We start from the raw sequence: 18,418 nt of genomic DNA on the forward strand, positions 1-18,418 counted from the left end.
CCTACACACAAAATCAAGTTCCAGTCTTCATAGACTTATGCATCATTAAAATATGGCACTGCAGGATTTCTCCTAGATACATGAAAAATGCTGAGTATATGCAAAACAACTTCTTGACTACTCAGTATTTTACCCCCACTGATTCTCAGTACTGTTGGCTATGATGGGGAATATTTTTCATATATTATCTGCATCCATTTCCAAACCCGAGTGTGGAGTTAATGGAGAATACCCCGGCTGTCCAAGTGCTACAAAGTGCGTTCTTTTAAGTCCATAGATATTTTGAAGGGGCACGATAGAATTGCTCTTTTAGTAATTAATTTTGCCAGCGCGAATGGAAATGAGATAAGGTAGTTCTGGAGGCTCTTCAGGCCACTGCACTTGCACTGCTCCTCCGTGGCACAGGACTACGAGAACATCTATAGTGATCTCATGCCTTCCCGCCAGTAAATAAAAAAAAATCTTTAACTAACGAAAATTATTTGGGTGGTGGTCATTACTATGGACTCTCGTAAATACAGTGTGAGGTCCACAGCTGTAAGGATAACTATCTGTCTTTTCTATTATTTACAGAGCCCAACCAATCCTCTGCCGTCGATGCTCGAAAGTCGCCTTGTGGGATGAATATCAGAGGATGTCACTTGATCATCTCCTTGAAAACACTGAATGGCCAAAACAGTTGGAATACTGTCATCTATTTAGGGAGTTTCAAAGGTCACCACCACCTTTGGCTTTTAGTTTCTCCATTTACTGATCAACTAGTGGCTCCACCTGGACCAACCATTATACTTTGAGGAACCACACATATAGCATGAGGAGTTGTAGCAGCCTTTCCGTCACCCAAGCTCGGCTCGAGGGTGCACAAGATGGTACGGGTAATGTGCATATGTTTCTGGATGAACCCCTGTTATGATTCGACTAGGTTGCTCTGTATTTCAGAACAGGATGAACCCCCTGAAAGCCTTTAACAAGAAAGTGCCGAGCCAAAAATTACTGAACTTCGAAGCCAACTCGAAACAAAGCAGAGTTGTAGAGGGTCCAGGCGAAATGGCTAATGGATAGAGACTACCAGAGAGGCTTGGAGGAAGCTGACATGGGGTGTCGGAACTGCCTTTTCTTCCCTTCAGCTCTGACTTTGCTTATTATCGAGATTTGGGTTCACTTGTTCATGTTTTCTGTGTAGAGTGTGTTGCTTGTAAAGCACTGTATACTAAGTCCCGTGTCTTCTTCCTGCATCATGTTTTCCTATTAAGTAGTCATGTTCTTGCTCTTTTTATCCTACTTTCAAGCTATTTCAATCTATTCTCAAGAGTTTTATTTGTGTCTGGTGAATGTCAAAGGTGCATGCTAAATCCAAAACCTCCTGTACCCTTTCCGAGTTAAAGGTTCTATTGTCTGCTCAGTTGCAGGGATGCATGGATGCAGGAAGGCATTCTCACCCACGGGTGACATCCCCTTATAGAAGGCATCACTTCCCCCAGTTGCCGTTACCACAAGGGCAAACCATGACCAGACTGTCTGTGGCAACTTGTTGCCCATCGAATTTTGTCAGATCGTGAGATGTCTTCGCAAATGTGATATAGTACCTTGGTGAATAAACAAATCTCTGACCCTGTCGTATGCCACAGAAAAGAAACTCACTTTCATGTGCGAAAAAATAGGACCTCATGCTCAACGTTAACACTGTGTTCATGAAGTTGCGTGAACACCACAACAACCGACACAGGAACGGGGCAACCAATCTCAATTTAGGATTCACCTCCAATGGTGACGCACAACTCTGGGAGAACCTGCAGCTTTCTGCAATACGATCGGCTAATATGCTTCATCTTCTGGTAACAAAAACATCTATACCACCTAGAAAACATCAAACAGTGCCGACCAGCAGGAGACAGACAAGGATAATGTGGGTTTTCAGAACCCAACCTATTTCTTTTATTAATCCTCTCCACCTTCACCACCATCTAGATTACCAGCTCCTCCTGGAGGATTTCTTCTGAGAGCTGAAGTAAGTCTAATAAAATGACCACGTCCTAGTACTGTTGTTGGGAAATAAGTGGGAGATGGACACTATGACGAAGGCGGCTATTGCTGGCACAGATATGAGTGCTCTTCACCATTCCAGGCCTCGAGCAGCAGTGGCACGTCCGCGTGTGTTATAGCCTTGAGAGGTCAATCCACAAACCTAAATAACGTGACAGCAACTTGAAAATATATTTAGGTTATCGATGAAAGAACTATCACCCAAACTGATGAAAAGAAATTTGTATTCACCAGGCAGTGTCACTAAAGTTTCTTCTGAGTACTTAGCGCCCCTGCCTCGAAAACTCCTCACTCTCTAACATGTTAACACGGTTTCCATGTTACAGTTTGAGAAGACCGACACTTAGGTACTGGAGTGCCAATGGAGCATTCTAATCCTTGTTGTTCTAACGAGCCACCTCTGACCTGAAGAGATTCAGTGGATGAGCCATTATAAGTGAAGGAGCCGTTAGAGGCATTCCCAGTCTTCACAGAGGCCTGAGAGTGTCCAGGGTCAGGAACATCGTCATGACAACTGCAGAGGCTGTCAACACAAGTGTTTTGTTCCATCACTTTCGATCTGTGAAGCTAGAGGGGAAGTACTATACAGGTCCACTGAACAACTTTGTCTTCGCCCAAGTCCTAATTTCAACAATGTTATCACGATATAAAACACTTATAAAGAAAGCACATAGTTGATACTGCGGTTGCCTAGTGCCTCATGTAACCGAGGGAAGTAGACCTCTACAGGACTGCGAAATTTAGATTGTAGTCAAATTTATGTGAATGACCTGCAGACTGAAACCCTGTCAATCCGGTCTGTAATGTCCTCAATTTTTGTTCCATAAAAATATATGCCGGAGTGGTTATTCTTGACTTTCACTAGAAACAAAGAAGAGCGTTTTGGACCTTAACGCTTTGACTGCAAGGAGTTCTCTCTGCTAATGAAAAGCATCTGCAGTTAGTATATATGGAACATTGAAGTGTAGAAGCAACATGGAAAAAATTACGATAGTTAAAGCCACCGACTTTTAGTTTCTCCGAAAATAAAAATAACGAAACAGTATAGTGTTGGCATGAACAGTTTATCCAAGTGCACAAAGAGCACACAATGGGTAAAGGATATCCCACGGCGCTTATCTATCAGTAGTGAAGCTGTCACCAGATGGGACTCCGCCAACTGATCTGAGCTCAAAATACAAAGTGAAGACACTCTCGGAAAAAAAAGAACTCACCATATCAGTCAAAGAAACGAGTAGAAAAGGAACAGATAAGACAACCCGAAGGAATGGAAAGACTTTTTTCTTACAGAGAGGGCGGGAGGGAAATCAGTCCTCATTCCACCGCTCGATATAAATGACGAAGGAAAGTGGGAAATAATTGAGTAAGTGAACAGTGAGGGAAAGGGTGGCAAATTTGTCATGCCCCTCAACAGAAACCAACTCAGCATTGCAGAAACCATTAACTATGTCAGTCCGATGGCACATTTATTTTATTCTTGATATCTGAAGATGGTTTTCTTTAGATTGCCCGAGAGTTTTTGAAATTAAGGGGTCAGATACAGCCTTCTTTCATCCTTTCACAAACATAGCGGCCTCCTACACAATGAAACTGCCTGAAAGTAGTAAGAATAAATTAAAATTAAAGCACCAGTTTTGAGGGTAAAGTCTTCACCAATTTCTACGGTACAACGTTTCGCCTTGTGCAGGCTTCGTCAGGGCGAAACTTAGCACAGGGAAACGTTGTATTACAAAAATTAAGGAGGCACCTTGCTGAAATCTGTTGCTGCAATCTTGCCAAATTTTGACAGACATGTTTGCCTGTATATCCACAAGGATAAAGTAAATGATGTGTCATTAGGTTGAAGGGGTTTAGCACTCCCCTGGGTTGGACAACAGCCTGTTGAATCACTGGGGCACGCAGCTTCCCCTCCTCACCAACACCATCCCGACGAAATGGCTGCCTTGGGGGGAAGCAGAGACATATGCAGTCAGTGGGCTATAAGAGACTACTATACAACACCCAACTTTATACTCTTCTTTGATATCAGCAAACACGATTAAACAAACAAACAGACAAAAAAAAAAAACTGCCTGTGCACATTCCACGTGAAACGCTCTGACAAAGACGAATAATGCAAACTGTCCGGTCGTACCCCACGTTAGTCGTCATGCTTTCATATATCGGCTGCTATCTTCCCCGTGGAATTTTTCTTTTAATTTTACGCACATTCACGTGAAAACATTTTACTCTTCCAAGGATATCACGACCTGATCTCATCGTTTAGGATATGGTTGGACCCCTCCTGACTCTTGACCGTGAATACTTGTGCTTCAGTTTCCTGATCTGTGAATGATTACTGATGTGTTAAGTACCCGTATTTAATCTCCTCAGCCCACCAACTTACACCTAATATGCATTAAATAAATTATCAATAGTTATAACCAAGTATGCAAGACATCCATGGGCTGAAGGAGTGAATGCTAATGCTCTGTCTGTCTATCTGTCTGTCTGTCTCTCTCCTATGACTTTTATGTTTATCTATCTATCTATTAGTCTATTTATCTCTTCCTTTCTCCATAGGACAGTACACAGCAAAATATTATGAAACAAAACAAAATAATCTGAATGGATGAGGCAGTCGAAGGAGTTATAAAAAACATACACCCATGTAAGAAGCAGTATCATCAGCAGGAAATTTCGTACTCCATCCCACGACGACTGGGTAGCTATACACACAGTGTGGTATTAGTTTACTGCATATACAATTATTTCGGAACTATACAAGTATATGATGTAGTCCGTGGGACTTACCGTACGCGCGCGCACACACGCACGCACGGACGCACGCACGCGCACACACACACACACACACACACACACACACACACACACACACACACACACACACACACACACACACACACACACACACGAAGTTAGAGGTTAGTACACAACTTGCAGTTAATATATGGATTAAAATTTCCACTGTGGCAGCTATAAAGTCATTTCATACTCAGCGTAATATATAAGAAATGAATGGGAAAACACAGACTATAATTACTGCACTTGCTAACTAGGGCGAGAGACTGATCATTCTCATCGTAAATGAGTAGTCTACCATCTGGTCCCTAACTTCCTGATGAGGTAATAAAGGTTTATATGATAAATAAATAAGCGAATACTATAGACTGATTTGCGGTGCTAAGTGTGACATACTTTTCCTTTAATAATGTGTTTCCTTCTCAACGAACTAAAAAAATCTCTAAGCATAAATAAGTAAATGAATTAAACAGGTATATAAAAAATTTAAAATAATGATTTTTGAATTTCATGCCACTGCTATAACATTTTGATTTTCTTGCATGTCCTAATAATATTCATTTCGTTAAAATCAAAAGTACACGTATTTAGTTATTTCAGCTCTCAAGCTTCGATGACTCACCCTTAGCTGAATAAAATCGACTGACGTTAATTAGCCTCGAAACCGAAAGTTGTCCTGACCATGAAAGGGATGATACGTGCTCATAATTATCAGAGTGTGATAAAGTAACTGGCCATCTCTTTATCTGAGCCGTTGTATGTTTATATAACGAGCCTGGTAACACGTTTCTTACCATATTGATATTGAATTCTTGTTACCAGCGGACATTTAATTTAGTTTTGGAAAGTCTTTTCGAACTGGAAGAGTTAAATAGAACCTTCACCAACACTTTCATCAATACTACAGGTGTTACATACAGCCTTCATCAACCTCTTCGGTACTATAGGTGTCCTAAGTTGAATAAATTCGTCTGGTGTTAACATGAAAGTAATAAAAAATGACGTCACTGGATGGAAGCAGTTAACCCTTCGGCTACTTAGCATTTCTCTTGACAACATCGTTTTGTGTTGGCATCAGTATTAACACAATCAGGCTGCGATGATTTTCTCTCAGCCTAACAAGACCGTCTTCCATGACTTCCAAATTGGTAAGATAGTATCAGCAGTAGTAGTTGTAACCCCAGGTTCATCTGAAATGTGAACCCAGTGGACTACAGGCTTATGTCTCCCTCCTCCTGCAGTTTATCATGCTCCTTTTGGGGGATAGGGAAGGAGCTGAAGGACGTCTGCATAACCAGGCATGGGACCCGCGTGGTTATATCGATGCCACCATATTATAACGGTGTCCCTCTCCAGCACCTTAAACTGAGAAAAAAGTTGATCGATATGGGTTTTTTTATGCCTCTGACTGATACGATTTTTCTCAGCTGAACAAAATTCTCGTGTGTGTGTGTGTGTGTGTGTGTGTGTGTGTGTGTGTGTGTAAGAGAGAGAGAGAGAGAGAGAGAGAGAGAGAGAGAGAGAGAGAGAGAGAGAGAGAGAGATTAAAATGAAAAAGGCGACATCGTACTGAAGGGATTGACATCTCCACTGTACTCCACCCGACCAACCTAACCCACTACCCATTACCATGTCACCTCGTCCTGCCCACTCCTTTTCTCCCATTCCATATAAATTTTCTCCCCCATAGAATTCTCGGTGATAAATTTACCGTTGCCGACAAGAATATCGTTTCATTTTTAGTCGAACTGTTACGAAACTCACTTATATTATTCTGTAAACGCTGGACTCCGAAGGTTACATTACTGATTTATGAAAGACAATGTTCACTGTTACCCAACCCATTCCTATTTACCACCGTTCTCCTCACGAATTTCCTATTTTTCACAGTTTCATTTCATCTGTCTCTTATTTCAGCTGTACACGACACATTTTTCCATTTTCACTCCTAAGAGATTCACACTTGTCTCATATTCACTTTCGCACTTCTCCCCAAAACAGCTGCCAATCATGAGACACCCATTAATTTGTCTTCCAAATGTATTATTTATTTTCTTCTCTTAAATGGTATTCTTTACATCCACCTCGCCACGAGGACATTCTCTTTCATCAGTCTTTCTTGCATCTGTTCCATCCTATCCTATCTTATCTCTGACAGCGTTTTTTTCTGCCTACACATTCTACCACGCTGCTCACCTCCTATTAACTGACGTCCTTGCAACATTACAAATGCTTTCAGAACCCATAACCAAACAGTTATGTAAAATAAACACACACACACACACACACACACACACACACACACACACACACACACACACACACACACGCACGCACGCACGCACGCACGCGCGCGCACACACACACACACACACACACACACACACACACACACACACACACACACACACACACACGTCTGAGTGCCTGAAAAGCTTCTTCATTCCGAAGAAAGTTAAAGACAGTGTACAATCCGCCATAAAAGTACCGGTGAAAATGCGAAACAATGTGACACCACGGACGACTGTTCTGTACAATATCCTTTATGCGTATTTCACGTTAGCAGCCCTACTTTCATATGGATGCGCTGTATCATGTGCTAGACGACATTACTTGTATACATATCTACAGTGAGTATGGTTATTCGGTGCACAACGTTATGAAAACAGATTAAATTTCTTTAAAACTACGAGCTCAATCGATAATTTTGGATATCACCGAATTCCTCCTGTGAGATACTTTCTTAAACTTTAGGACGGGAATGAGGTCTGGATGCTGAAGATGATGGCGATGATGTGTACGAATAGCCTATGAGGGTTTAAGTGGTTGTTAATAAACGTGGATGTGAACAGTATGTAGGTGCAAGTGCGAGGGTAGAAAAGGTAAGTAGGTGGATGGCTACCAAGGCCCGAAATTCTGTCAGCTTAGGAGGCTTACTATAGCGCGTTTGTTTTAACCTGAGGAAGGTCCCTAACCCATTCCATGTCAGCTGATGACCAAATGTAGTCAGACTAAAGAGCTGATTTGACTTGCAACCAAAAGCCTCATTCTCACCTCATAACAAAGGCTCACTGAACATCATGCAATCAAAACTTAGTTCTCAAGATTTGGGAGTGGCCCAGTTGCGTCACGTGAGGACAAACCGGTTATAGCGCTTCCTCCTTACCAATTTACTGTTGTATTATGGCACGTTCATATTCCCTTACAGGTTATTTATGCAAACTATGTCCGTAGTAGCAAATATATAATGAACATACAAGACAACAATAAGGTGTACAGTAGCATGGAAATTAAATCGGAATGGAAGAGGTGTCAGAATGTCTCCATGGAGGATACTACTTCAAGAGTGCATGCGTTGGAGTGACTGGGGACGAATGTGTGTGCAGGGGGTGTGGTTGTTGCTAGGTTTATCAGCGCGTACTTGAGTGTGGTTGCACGTGTGTGTTAGTGCTTGGAGTGGGGGGACAGAGAAAGTGGGTGCGTTCATGAGCGATTTGACAATCTTTCACGACCACTTTAATTCTTGCTATTGCCAAAAGATTTCACTTAGCTTTAGGAGAATGCCTTTGAAGTCTGGTGGTCAGTGAAGGCTAATCCCTCCTGTCTGAAATGTCTCCTAAGCTGAAGAATGGCGTCTGGATATAGCAAGAATAAAATAATGATGCGAGTGTGTGTGTGTAAATGGGTGTAGGAGAGATGTGAAGGGGATGTATGCGAGAAGACAGTGATGTATGTAGAAGGTTGTGGGAGGATGTGAATGAGATGAATATACGAGTGTGTGTGTGTGTGTGTGTGTGTGTGTGTGTGTGTGTGTGTGTGTGTGTGTGTGTGTGTGTGTGTGTGTGTGTGTGTGTGTGTGTGTGTGTGTGTGTGTGTGTGTGTGTGTATGATGATGATGATGATGATGATGATGATGATGATGGATAATAATGTACGCAAGAGGACTGTGATACATTTATATATGGGAGTGAGAAGGTTGTACTGTGTGTGGATGAGATGTTTTCGCTATGAGGTGTCAGTCGCAGGGTGTGGGAGGGATGTGGACAAGATTAGTACTGGAGATCTTTAACGATTACAGTTTGGATAGGTTCGAGATACCGGTAGTCGAGATGTTGTGTGGATGGGGGGCAACAGTTACTTGGTGGCCCTTATCTAGAACCAATGGCGAGTGGGTGAAAGGTCGTTCATATGTAGGGCTATAAAGGCTGCGGAAGCTGACTCGGTGCTCACCCTCGTCACCATGAAGGTCCTCGTATTGTGTGCCCTCGTGGCCACGGCCGCGGCTGTAAGCCCCCCAGGTTAGTTGACGCTGATCACTCCACGGTACCGTCATTGTAAAAATAATAAACATTTGCAAAACTTGAAAAATGAAATAACATAGCACAAAGAGTAATTCAGATTTTAAACAAATTGTCCAAGCTGAACAGAAGACAGTTAACTGACATCGTACCGCCACTGCAAATATAATCAATATTCACAAAATGTAGATATAATAAGTGGCAGTAAATAAAAAGTACAGCATAAAGAACAACTTGTATAAAGCACAAACAATCAAGCTAATCACTCTTTCAGGATACTCAGGCGTATTTCGTACAACGACTGCAATGAAGCTCAATATTTTGAAAGCTAGATGATTTAAATGAGAGACGGAACAAAGCAAAGCACAAACAACAACTCATTCAGTATACCGTACACTTAATCTAAGATGATCACTCTTTCATAATAATTAGCACATACCGTACCACCACTGCAAAAACAACTGATGTTTGCAAAATTAGATAAATTATGTCACACACACACACACACACACACACACACACACACACACACACACACACACACACACACACACACACACACACAGTATGGCGACCAACTGATATATAAAACATCTTATCGTAACAGGGCAAATACACACACGCACACACACACAGTATGGCGACCAACTGATATGTAAAACATCTTATCGTAACAGGACAAATACACTCTAAAACTTGCTTACTGGATAAAAATAAGAGGCATAGAGATGAAGGTATATCATAAGGGCAAACACATCCACCAAACAACATTATACACCATCACTAATACACTTCACTTTGGCAAGCTGGATAAATTAAGTAACAGAAAAGATACCACGTTTACCAGCACTGATACACTTAGAATGTACAAAACTGGATAGATCAAGTTGCGGGAAAGAAGCTGGAGGAACGGGAACAACTTAAATCCATATCAAACATTAACGCACTTAAAATCTGCGAGCTAGAGACATTACAGAACAGAAAGAAGTCAACATAGCATGGGGGACAACTGACATATAAATTGATGTGACCGGTACTTACACACTTATAATGTGCAAATGGGAGAGATGAAGTAAAAAAGAATAAAACACCCCAGAGGGAACTTCAGGTACTAACACAAATACACTTAACGTTTGCCTACTTGGATACTTAAGAGATTGATACACGATTGAAAATAAGGATTGTCATGTAATTATCAGCTAAACACAATAATCTAACCACAATACACTAAATTCTGATTGTAATTATTTTAACTTTATTTTCTGCTATCAAGTCCCGGGCCAAATACAGAAAACTTGCAATTTAAAATACATTGCTACTTATAAAGGTAATTTGCTAGTTTCTGCCAGATCAAGTATTAAATGTATGGAGAATATCTGATATTATCTGTAATACATATATGACTTAAAATGAAGGCTGTCTATACACTTAAAATATACAAACAGAAGAAATTAACCTCTTCAAAAAGGATTACTCTGCTTGCGGGAGAGACTTTCCTTAGTTGAGAAGTTAGATATCGTCTTCGTTAAGCCTTTCACCACAAGAGGTCTTCCCTAAACTCAGTATTAACGCATAGAAGTTGCCAGAATAAACCAATAAGAAACGTCATTAACTCGAGGGGTGCAGAATAAAAACATAAATAAAAAGAACAGCCATGACAAATAAGGGGATCAACTCAAATCGGCAACCTATCATGCAGTTAAGGACATAAATATTGATTCACTTCATTCCGATATATAAAATTCAAACATTCAGAATCTTGTAATGTGATCTTCAGAGCTCAGTGAACTTTTTTTTTTTTCAGAGCATGTATGTGTCTCACAGCTTCTCGATAAAAAATAAAAATAATAGAACTGACACTACTTTCCCCACCAGTAAATAAAAAAAAAAAAAAAAAATCTTAGTTTGACCTCTCTGGAGTCTGGTGACGTGTTTTCTGCTTATTTTCCCTGCCCCCAGACGATTATATTCAGTAAAGGTGAGCTTTCGAAATGGACGGGTTAAATAAATTGTCTAGCGCAAGAACAAAACAGAAAAATATGTCATCGGACTGAAGATGTTAATGTCAGCAACAACACTCACTGTAGGGAAATGACTGACAAGAGGTAGCAGATAACGAGATAACTTGGAGATGATAGGGCTTTACTGCAACTCATCCTTAGCAATAAATGTAGCACCATAAACCTAGGCCCTTAGCAACGTATTTTAAGTGGCTTTGAAGATTTCGATGCATCTCCTCAGCGATTTATTCTCCATATTACACATCAGTATCTTTTAGAAGTTACTGCTGCAAACTATGTCAATATTAACGCAATATATCATACAAGAAATGTGAACGTGTAATAAGCAAAATAATATCAAAGGAAGAGGTGCTACAAAGCCTCTCATGCTACTTAGAAATTCTCATGGGGTTAAGTGGCTTTGTGACACTTTTTCTTAGTGATTTATTTCCCATAATAAATATTAACATTATTTTGTCCGGCAGTAACATTATTTCTTCCATCACGGGAATACTAATGAGCTATGGGTGGGAGGAAAACTGGTTAGGAAGAGATGTTGCAGAACTTCCTAAACTGACAAGAATATGACCCTTACAGCATTTTAGGAGCCCATTAATTCACCTTATCACTCTAGCAGCCCATTAACACACTTTAGCACTTTCGTAGCATATTAACTCAATTTAGCACTTTAGCAGCCAATTAACTCAGTTTAACACTAGCAACCCGTTCACTCACCTTAGCACTTCTAGCTCTTCATTAACTCACTATAGCACTTTAACAACCCATTACCTCACGCAGATGTGAACTGCGAACGGGAGGGCACGCCACCATATTCTGACAAATATTTATGGACTGGCCACGACTATTAAATATTACTAGCCTGCATCCCACAGTACAGAGCGCAGTTAGTGTCTGTTAAAGACAAGGTAGACACGTAATATGATCCCCACGATAGAAAGAACAGAAACGGTATATCATCCCCACGATATATGGAGGCCAGATATGTTAAATCCTCCCCACGATATAGCCCAAAGAGGCCAGACTTGTTAAACAGGCTAATGCCAAAATGTTTAGGAAATAATCGTCAAAAACTGAGGACCTGACTTTCCCTTCACAATATAAGGCTTAACCTCTTCAGTTCGAAGTCATACATTATACACTATTCTTGCTGCCCTCATGCGATTCCAGTTAGTTCAGCAGAGATTTTTCGAACTGGAAGGTACAGATGTGGCCCTCATTTACCTTTCGTAAATAAAATCGCCTGAAGGCAGTAAGAATAAGAGAAAAATGGCATGGGAAAGAGGGAGATAAGGAATATGGCCGTAATTCTGGCTGGTAATAACGGTTCATCCTTATCTCTCTTCAGGGGTGGGGGTGCAATGGTTAGAACATCCAATTCGTGACTGGAAGAAGATACGTTCAATTCTCAGGCCGGCCAGATTATTAAGTAGTTTGCAGTGGCGCAGCCAGAATTTTGTTACGGGGAGGGGGGGGGATGATAATTTTTTTTTTTTATGCGAGGAAGAAGGAACCAAAGGCCATGAGCCCGCAGTAACAGTTCCCTCCAAGAGAAAAACAAAATACAATAGAGAGCCAAATTCAAGATCCGATCATTTTGAGATGCCTGGACACACTGCGGTTGAAAGACTGGAGATCATAGGCAGCAGGAAATACGGACAGAGGGAGACAGTTCCAGAGCTGACCTGTTGCATAAATGAAAGACTGGGAGTAACGGTTAACTCTTGCATTAGAGAGTTGGACAGAAAAGGGATGAGAGTTTGCTGCCAGACGGGTGCTACGCGCCCGTCGTAGAGGTGGAGGAATGCAAGCAGACAGTTCAGAGGAGCAGTGACCATTAAAGTAGCGATAGAAAAGAGATAAAGATGCAACAGAGCGGCGAAGAGACAGAGGTTGAAGGGAGTCAGTAAGAGGAGGAGAGTTAATGAGACGAAAAGCCACTGACTCCACCCTATTGAGAAGAGCTGTATGTGGGGAGCCTCCCCACACATGAGAGTTGTACTCCACACAGGGGCGGATAAAACCCCTGTATAGAGTCAACAATTGTGCAGGGGTAAAGAAAGAGCGGAGTCGGCTTAGCACACCCAATCTCTTGGAAGCAGATTATACAAGAGATGTAATATGATTTTTCCAAGATAAGTCCCGAGTAAATGAAACCCCAAGCATGTTCAAGGATGATGCAGGATTAAGCTGAATATTATTAAACATTAGTGGGTATACCTGTGGAAGATTTTGTCGGGTTGATAGGTGTAAGAACTGAGTCTTAGATGCATTAATGACAACCATATTATTTTTACCCCAGTCAGAGATACAAGCCAAGTCAGACATTACGTGTGCCATAGCCTCATCCCTTGTTTGTTGAAGTAACTGTTGAGATGGGCGTTGCGGGAACCGAATGGAAAGGTGAAGGGTGGAGTCATCAGCGTATGAGTGGATAGGGTTAGATGTACAGCTTAGAAGATCATTGATGAATAAAAGGAAGAGAGTTGGTGATAGGACAGAGCCCTGAGGAACACCACTGTTGATAGATCTAGAAGAAGAACGATGGCCGTCTACAACAGCGGCTATAGAACGACCAGAAAGGAAACTAGCGATGAAGGCACAGATAGAAGGATAGAAACCGTAGGAGGGCAGTTTGGAAATTAAAGATTTATGCCAGACTCGATCGAAAGCCTTTGAGATGTCAAGTGCAATGGCAAAGCTTTCGCCAAAGTCCCGAAAGGAGGATGACCAGGAGTCTGAAAGGTAGGTGAGAAGATCGCCAGTGGAGCGTCCCTGACGGAACCCATACTGACGATCGGAAAGAAGGTTGTGATAGGAAAGATGCCTTAAAATTTTTCTATTAAGAATTGACTCGAAAACTTCTGAAATACAGGACGTTAAAGCAATTGGACGATAGTTGGAGGGTTGGGAGTGGTCACCCTTCTTTGGGACTGGCTGAATGAGAGCAAACTTCCAGCAAGAAGGAAAGGTACAAGTTGACAGACAAAGGCGAAAGAGTTTGCCTAGGCAGGGTGTAAGAACAGAAGCACAGTTCTTGAGAACAACAGGAGGGACCCCATCAGGCCCATATGCCATTATTCTTGAGACTGTTGCTTAGATTGTATTATAAAAGTATCTAGAATTAATGAAAATGAATCTAATGTTAAACAGTAACGGAAAGAACAAAGGAAACAAGCATTTTCTGCGAATGACAAAAAAAATAAAATTACTACCCTCCCATTCCACTTACGAGTAGTCTCATAGAAAGGGGAGATAGCTGGGCTCCTCACACCTCCTCAGCTGCGCCAACGGTATTTGTATACACCTTCGTAATCACACAATACTACAACTGGCCGTGCTCTAGGGGAATACGGGGAAATATTATCAAAAACTGACTGTTTGCCTCAATGATCATGCTCACGACGGTCATGAATCTCTACATTTTTCTCCTTCCTTAATTACCCTCGTGCAGTCAAGAGGATTAATCATAATCTCATCCTTCTTCTTCTTCTCTTCCAGGCCCATCAAATGCCCAGAAGCAGCATGACGTCAACTTCCTGCTGTATAAGGTTTACGAGGAAATTCGGGATCCTCACCTGCACGACCTGGAGACATCTTTCAATCCGCTAGGCCCCAATGCACACTATGACGACAATGGGGCGGCCGCCAAGAAGCTGATAAAGGAACATACTGATCATCGCCTACTGCAGCAGAAACACTGGTTTTCTCTCTTCAACGCACGGCAAAGGGAGGAAGCTCTTATGCTCTATGACGTCCTTGAACACTCTTCTGACTGGGAGACCTTCGTGGGCAGCGCTGCATACTTCCGCCACCGCATGAACGAAGGAGAGTTCGTGTATGCCATGTACGCCGCCTGCATTCATTCTCCCCAGACGGAGCATGTTGTTCTGCCACCACTGTACGAAGTCACACCTCATCTCTTCACCAACAGCGAGGTCATCGAAGCTGCCTATCGCGCAAAGATGACACAAACGGTGACAAAAATTCAATCACATTTCACTGGAAGCAAGAAGAACCCCGAGCAGCGCGTGGCCTATTTCGGTGAGGATATCGGAATGAACACCCACCACGTAACCTGGCATCTCGAGTTCCCCTTCTGGTGGGATGATCAGCATGAGGGTTACCACATTAACCGCAAGGGAGAGAACTTCTTCTGGGTTCATCACCAACTCACTGTTCGCTTCGATGCTGAACGCATCTCGAATCATCTAGAGCCCGTCGAGGAGCTCCACTGGGATAGCCTCATTCACGAAGGTTTTGCTCCACACACCATGTACAAGTACGGTGGCCACTTCCCCACTCGCCCCGACGACATCAAGTTCAGTGACGTTGAAGGTGTGGCCACAACCCGTGACATGATACTGATGGAGCGTCGTATCCGTGACGCCATTGCCCACGGTTACATCACTGCAGAAGATGGGCACAAAATCGACATAAGGAACACCGAGGGAATCGATCACCTCGGTGACATAATCGAGTCGTCCACGTACAGCCCCAACCCACATTACTACGGCGCCCTCCATAACACGGCTCACGTGATGCTGAGTCGACAGGGCGACCCTGAAGGAAAATTCGACCTTCCCCCTGGCGTCCTGGAACATTTCGAGACCGCCACGAGGGATCCATCCTTCTTCAGACTCCACAAGTACATGGATAACATCTTCAGAGAACACAAGGACACCCTTCCTCCATACACCACAGAGGACCTAGACTTCCCAGGCGTCAACATCGAGAACCTTTGCGTGAGGGGCAACCTAGAGACCTACTTCGAGGACTTCGAATACAGTCTGGTCAATGCCGTGGATGACACTCCGGAGCTCCCTGATGTTGACATCTCCACCACCATCTCCCGCTTGAACCACAGGGACTTCTCTTTCATCATCGACGTGGACAATGAGCAAGACCATGATGTGTTGGGTACCGTCCGCATCTTCGCTTGGCCTCACGAGGATAACAATGGTGTGGAGTTCTCCTTCGATGAGGGTCGCTGGAGGGCCATAGAACTCGACAAATTCTGGACAATACGTAAGTTGACTGGTGAAGCTGACCATCTGGCTGTTGTTTTTGTTGTTGTTCACCTAAAACGTGAAGCCAGTGGAACTTCTGATTGCAGGCCACCATCGTCTTTTGAGGGAACAGGGACTTTTCAATAATCGGGAAGCACAGGTACCAAGTTACATTAGTGCCACCACGTGAAGGTATAACTTTCCAGCACCTTTTTGCCTCTTGGCGCAATCGGGTGTTTTATTCAAACTTCCTCCTGACCATCTTTCTTAAAGCTGGAATTTCTCTCAGATGAATAAGATTTTCTGGTCTGAGGATGAGTGAAATACCTAACTGCGTCCACGACACTGAGGAAGGTGATTTGTATATATAGTTCACATCAGAAATATTCAGATGATTCACTTAGATAGGATTTTACACCTGTCAGCGCGCTTGAGGTGGCCGGTGTTCTGCAGTTCACTGTTTTCATGTCTAGATGATCCTGGGATTGTAACAACAATAACAACAGCAACATGAAGCACAATATAAGTTCCTCATAAGTCCCAATTAATCATTCAACTTTGCTTGTTTGACATGTCCTAGCAGAGTCTGTCATTTTTATCCCTTATTCTTGTTATTTACAGACGATCCTATTCAACCAAGGGCAGGCCGCTCGTACTCCAGTTCGAAATCTTTAACCTCTTCATTCCGATGATATTTCTTTTCTCATTCAACTTCCAGACGATCTTATCCAGCTTAGGCGGTTGCAATCCCAGGCTCACCTGGACGAGAACCCGGTGGACTGTAGGCTGAGGTTAGCCTTCTGCAATCCACCATCCTCTTTCAGGGGATAGGGAGATAACTGAGGGTCGTTTGTATAACTGGACCGGTTATATCGGTGCCAGCACATGAAGGCTCCCCTTTCCAGCACCAGGTTAAGTTATAAAATGTTAAATTATAAAATATTCTTCCCGACAGTGCACCCTGGCCACAACCACATTGAACGCCGTTCAAAAGACTCCTCCGTCACCGTTCCCGACGTGCCGAGCTTCAAGTTCCTTATGAATAAGGCAGAGAAGGCGCTTGAGGAGAGGACTGAGCTCCACCTCGACGAGTACGAGAGCGCTCTGGGGATCCCCAACAGGTTCCTGCTTCCCAAGGGCAGTCTACGAGGCACCAAGTTTGACCTGGTTGTGGCCATTACCGACGGCAAGGCTGACGCTGCCATAGAGGACCCCCACCTCAACACGAAGTTCAACCACTACGGCTACCACGGCAAGTACCCTGACAACAAACCTCACGGCTTCCCACTCGACCGTCATGTCGAGGATGAGCGCATCTTTGACAACCTGCACAACTTCAAGCACATTACTGTCAAGATCTACAACGACGACGACGACCTCCACCATTAAATCTTAGGTTATACCTTCTATTTTTTTTTCTATTGTTTCAGATGGACAATACAAAATTAAATACTTCCAGCTAGTGACACTTTTCAAGAATCCACAATTTCAAGCATTTCACAGTAACAACAGCAGTAACGGCTACAACTATCACCATTAACTTCTACGGCCAACAATGTAACTCCAAGTTATTTCACCGTAACTGTTCTAACCACAGTACACAAACTTATTATCCAGAGATCGCATAACTTCAGGCATGTTACAATCAAGGTCTACAATAGCAACATTTATCACATTTTATATTACAGTCAGATATGCAGCACTTGGTAATTCCATGCTGTTTAACCTGAGCAGGGTAAGATTAAACTGTTCTACCTAAAACAGTGTTTCATTTTCAAGAATCTACACAACTTCCTGTGCCAGACAAGGTATAACGACAGCAATTACCTCCATCAAATTAGTGGCTAAGCTTGGTAGTTCCGGGTTATATCACATGTATTGTGCTAACCCAGAAAGTGATACCATGCACGTGAATATGCGTAACTTTAGGTAGACCACTTTAACAACAAAAATATCGACAGCTGTCGCCCTCAAAGTAGTACGTTAAAATAAATAAAATATAGATAAAGAAGTATCGCTCTGGAGAGCTCTAATGTTATCTGAAATTATTAAACCAGTTTGGAATGCCCAAACATGGTTAATGTTTTATCATCTACATATTTTCATAATAACAATACTGGCAAGAAAATGTAACGTGCATGCAATACAGTGCATCCTCATGATAGCAGGTTTACCGACGTGGGGTGCAATCATTGGACATTTTCAGGAGCCATCGTTTGTGGCGTCCTATTGTTTCACGCGGAATTTG

General features: G+C 42.5%; 1 protein-coding gene across 1 annotated transcript; it reads left to right on the forward strand.

The window, feature by feature from the left end:
* The first annotated feature begins 9,085 nt into the window (after positions 1-9,085).
* Positions 9,086-17,559, forward strand: LOC145416313 (hemocyanin subunit-like). The gene is made up of 3 exons (XM_080285315.1): positions 9,086-9,143; positions 14,663-16,189; positions 17,126-17,559. The coding sequence occupies exons 1-3, from the start codon at positions 9,086-9,088 to the stop codon at positions 17,557-17,559; spliced, it is 2,019 nt and encodes a 672-aa protein (XP_080141441.1).
* The last annotated feature ends 859 nt before the right edge of the window (positions 17,560-18,418 follow it).

Source organism: Coenobita brevimanus, chromosome 13 (genome assembly GCF_032717465.1).
Source record: "Coenobita brevimanus isolate Jiangsu-jjx chromosome 13, ASM3271746v2, whole genome shotgun sequence".
In the NCBI taxonomy this organism is placed as follows: Eukaryota; Metazoa; Arthropoda; class Malacostraca; order Decapoda; family Coenobitidae; genus Coenobita; species Coenobita brevimanus.

Coding starts and splice junctions, on each gene's coding strand:
- LOC145416313 (XM_080285315.1), top strand. CDS start 9,086: ATGAAGGTCCTCGTATTGTGTGCCCTCGTGGCCACGGCCGCGGCTGTA. Junction 9,144..14,662: donor CGCGGCTGTAAGCCCCCCAG/GTTAGTTGACGC, acceptor CTTCTCTTCCAG/GCCCATCAAATGCCCAGAAG. Junction 16,190..17,125: donor CGACAAATTCTGGACAATAC/GTAAGTTGACTG, acceptor TCTTCCCGACAG/TGCACCCTGGCCACAACCAC.